Source organism: Etheostoma spectabile, chromosome 5, assembly GCF_008692095.1.
Source record: "Etheostoma spectabile isolate EspeVRDwgs_2016 chromosome 5, UIUC_Espe_1.0, whole genome shotgun sequence".
Lineage (NCBI taxonomy): Eukaryota > Metazoa > Chordata > Actinopteri > Perciformes > Percidae > Etheostoma > Etheostoma spectabile.
This window is the reverse complement of record NC_045737.1, coordinates 37,427,663-37,432,336: the sequence shown is the minus strand read 5'-3', so window position 1 is coordinate 37,432,336 and position 4,674 is coordinate 37,427,663. Positions and strand designations below refer to the sequence as shown.

The following is a 4,674-nucleotide window of genomic DNA, read 5'->3' as shown; positions in this document are numbered from 1 at the left end:
CCCCACACACACACACCTCAAATTTTAGTCAGGTTTTAAATCCATTTCAACTTCAACATTTAAAACCCAAAATTCAATGAAACTAATGATTAAGTATTTGTACTTAACGTTTTGGGTAATTTGGTTAAAAAGAAACCCGCATTTCTCTAGTTTTGCGGCTCAAATTTGACCCCAGGACAATACCAGGGTTAAAGGACTCCTGTTAAAAAAAGGACTCTGGTTTCCATAGCAACCCGGGGTGGGGGTGGGGGGGTAAGTTACTCACACAGCGGGCCCCGGGGCCGTCAGGAACCTCCGCAGCCCGTTCTGCCCGCCGGGCGCCTTCAGCCGGTCGGCCAGCAGCGGGAAGACGGCGTGGGAGCTCCGCAGACTCATGCAGTTCACCACCACCGTCTGCACCGGGGACAGGTCCGCCTGGGGGGGACACGGACACCCGTTAGACTCAAAACCACCGGGCCAGACGCATGAAGTCAATGCCTTCTTTTCCCTCTTTTTTAAACCAAGTAACCGTGTCTGTTAGGAGTTTTATTTTTGCTCCTCTCCTTAAAAACACCTTTTTTGGGGGGCATTTTAGGCCTTTATTTGACAGGAATAACATTGACATTGAATCAATTCCAGTGCAGAGCCCCGAAGTCGGCCTTAAGTAAAGTACTTACAGGATATACTACATGTACTTAGTTACTCTCCACCTCTGGTTACTTCAGAGTTATCTGACTCCAAGCTGCTCTACGTTAACATGCCTGCAGTACTCTAGAGTCGCCACTAGGGGCACTGCAGCTCCACAAACTGCATTACCCTCGAACTTCTGGCATCCCTCATTCAGACCAGCAGGTATTCCTGGTATTATTCCGAAGTACAAAGGGGGGGGGGGGGGGGGGGGATTCAACACGGCATTGTATCGGGACATTTTCAGAGGCACTACTGTATCGATACACAGACTCCAAGTATGCATCTTTTATTATATGTACTGTATATATTATATATGTGTTGGTCAGTTTGTCCCATTCTGCAGTGATAACATCAAAGTGAGATAATTACACAGAAATTTATCATTTTAGATGAAACAGATGTTGACAAAGTTTCCTTTTGGGGACGTCTTTTGAAATAGGGAAAAAAATTAGAAGTTGGAAATTTGCAACAAAAAAAAAAAAAAATCAAATATAGTGCAATATATCTCAGAATATTGCACTATATTTAAAAATCACATTAATATCGTACCGTGATGATATCTATCAGTCGCCCCTCTTTTCCCCCCCCCCCCCCCCACCAATAAAGTACCTTCATCTCCTGCAGCACCCAGTTGAGGCAGGCGGTCTTGCCGGTGCCCGGCGCCCCGGAGACGTACAGGCTGCCGGGGAGACGCCGCAGCGCCGTCTCCTCCAGGAAGGAGCGGATGGACGCCCGCTCCGTCTCCCGGGACAACAGCCGCTCGGGGACGGCGGTGTGGAGCGCCCGCTTCACGCTCAGGAACCGCGACTCTGGGGGAAGACACGTGGACAGGCAGTGAGAGGGTGGACAAGGATTCATGTCCAGTCCAGCCCCCCCCCCCCCCCCCCCCCCCCCCCCCCCCAGCAGCTAGATTTACAGAGACATCGTTGAGACAGAGTCCGCTTTAGACACCAAATGATTGGAAAATATGACCAAAAACATCCAAAAGCTCCTCTTGTTGTACTATATTTTGGATTATACGACATAAGAAAATGTCCGCCAATATCGGAGTTACCCAAAACCCGAGGAGATGTCTTCAGGCGTCTTATTAAGCACAAAACATCTTCAGTTTATTACGACATAAAGCAGCTGATCCTTACAGTGGAGACGCTGGGGACAGGGTTAGTTAAAAAGTAAAAATGGCAACTAACAAACAAAAACCTTGAATCCATTTTTAAAGTAACTTCAGATTTTTCTTCTGTGGATCAGAAGTTTCAGCTTCTACATTTAAACTTCTGTGGATTGATGGTTAAATAAAAAAATAATTAAAAAAAAGAAAATAAGAAATCTTGACTGGATTGACAGACTTTTGGACTCATATTTTAAATCTTAAAAAAAAGAAGCAAGCAAACAGTCCAGCAGCTCGGAAAACTAGCAACAAACCATCAATACACTAAATGTAAAATAAAAATCAATTAAGTTTTTAATAAAGATTCATGGGACATTTTTTCCTCTTTGTTGTTGTTAGATATTGACATAGTAGTCAGGAAGGGTGGGAGAGAGATAGGGGGGGGGGGGGGGGGGTAGTAAAGGGCCGCAGGTCAGACTCAAACCTGGGCCCCTGCAGAGGACTCAGCCTACGTGGGGCACACTCTCCTACTGGGTGAGCTAGAGTCCGCCCCCCCAATTAGGAGGTTTAATAAAGTTAGGGTCGTAGCCGAGTAGGTCTCCACAGCAGTGGAAAGGAAACTGACATGGCATATTTATTTCCTGGCCACACACCCCCCACCCCACTAATGCTTCAACTACTACCACCACTAATACTACTACCACTACTAATACTACTACAACTACCACCACTAATACTACTACTAATGCTTCAACTACTACCACCACTAATACTACTACCACTACAACTACCACCACTAATACTACTACCACTACTAATACTACTACCACTACTAATACTACTACAACTAATACCACTACAACTACCACCACTAATACTACTACCACTACTAATACTACTACCACTACTAATACTACTACCACTACAACTACCACCACTAATACTACTACCACTACTAATACTACTACAACAACTAATACTACTACCACTACCACCACTAATACTACTACTAATGCTTCAACTACTACCACCACTAATACTACTACCACTACTAATACTACTACAACTACCACCACTAATACTACTACTAATGCTTCAACTACTACTACCACTAATACTACTACCACTACTAATACTACTACAACTACCACCACTAATACTACTACTAATGCTTCAACTACTACTACCACTAATACTACTACCACCACTAATACTACTACAACTAACACCACTAATACTACTAATGCTTCAACTACTACTACCACTAATACTACTACCACAAATACTACTACCACCACCACCACTAATACTACTACCACCACTAATATAACTACTAATGCTTCAACTACTACCACCACTAATACTACTACCACCACTAATACTACTACTAATGCTTCAACTACTACCACCACTAATACTACTACCACCACTAATACTACTACAACTAACACCACTAATACTACTAATGCTTCAACTACTACTACCACTAATACTACTACTACTACTACCACAAATACTACTACCACCACCACCACTAATACTACCACCACTAATACTACTACAACAACTACCACCACTAATACTACTACTAATGCTTCAACTATTACTACCACTAATACTACTACCACTACCACAAATACTACTACCACCACCACTAATACTACTACTACTACCACTAATGCTACTACATACTACCACCACTAATACTACTTTCTACCACTATACTCAACTACTCACTCTTAATACTACTACAAACTAACACACTAATACTATCAATGCTTCAACTACTACACCACGAATACTACTACAAAACACAATAATACTAATACTAATCTTCACTAACCACCACTAATGACTACTACCCATACTTAATACTATCACTACCACCACTAATACTACTACTAATGCTTCAACTACTACTACCACTAATACTACTTCCACCACCACTAATACTACTACAACTAACACCACTAATACTACTACTACCACTACTAATGCTACAACCACCACCACCACCACTACTAGTACTACTACTACTACTTCTTAGCAGCACTAACTTGGATTTGTGCTTATAAAAAAACAATTGAGGTTCTCTTACTGTTGGCGGGCGACTTCCTCTCCGGGTTTTGGCGGGCCGGGCTTCCAGCAGGCGTAGCGTGTTGCCGCGGCGATGGCGCGGTGGGGGGGGACGGGACCAGCCGCCGGCGAGCGGAGATCGGCGAGTTCTCGTCGAAGCCGAGCTTCCTGGGCGACGCCGTGGTCGGTTTGCTCTGTTTGGGCGGAGAACCCAGCGGACCGGCGCCGGTGTTACAGCCGCTGTCGTCACCTGGAGGAAATAACAGAAGGTGTTACAGCCACTGTCGTCACCTGGAGAGGAAATAACAAGGTGTTACAGCCGCTGTCGTCACCTGGAGAGGAATAAAAGAAGGTGTTACAGCCGCTGTCGTCACCTGGAGAGGAAATAACAGAAGGTGTTACAGCCACTGTCGTCACCTGGAGGAAAATAACAGAAGGTGTTACAGCCCCTGTCGTCACCTGGAGGAAATAACAGAAGGTGTTACAGCCACTGTCGTCACCTGGAGAGGAATAACAGAAGGTGTTACAGCCACTGTCGTCACCTGGAGGAAATAACAGAAGGTGTTACAGCCGCTGTCGTCACCTGGAGAGGAATAACAGAAGGTGTTACAGCCACTGTCGTCACCTGGAGAGGAAATAACAGAAGGTGTTACAAGCCACGTGTCGTCACCGTGAGGAATACAAATGTGGTTACAGACGCCTCCTGTCCGTCACCTGGAGAGGAAATAACAGAAGGTGTTACAGCCGCTGTCGTCACCTGGAGGAAATAACAGAAGGTGTTACAGCCGCTGTCGTCACCTGGAGAGGAATAACAGAAGGTG

At 44.9% G+C, this 4,674-nt stretch overlaps 1 protein-coding gene across 1 annotated transcript in view; it reads right to left on the bottom strand.

Moving 5' to 3' along the window:
* The window catches only part of cdc6 (cell division cycle 6 homolog (S. cerevisiae)), a 15,377-nt gene that overhangs the window by 7,149 nt on the left and 3,554 nt on the right, over positions 1 to 4,674 (bottom strand). The window contains exons 3-5 of the mRNA XM_032516522.1: positions 3,876 to 4,103; positions 1,279 to 1,478; positions 266 to 414 (exon numbers count right to left, since the gene is read on the bottom strand). Coding sequence (XP_032372413.1) covers positions 266 to 414; positions 1,279 to 1,478; positions 3,876 to 4,103 — 577 coding nt within the window. The remainder of the gene's footprint in view (positions 1 to 265; positions 415 to 1,278; positions 1,479 to 3,875; positions 4,104 to 4,674) is intronic.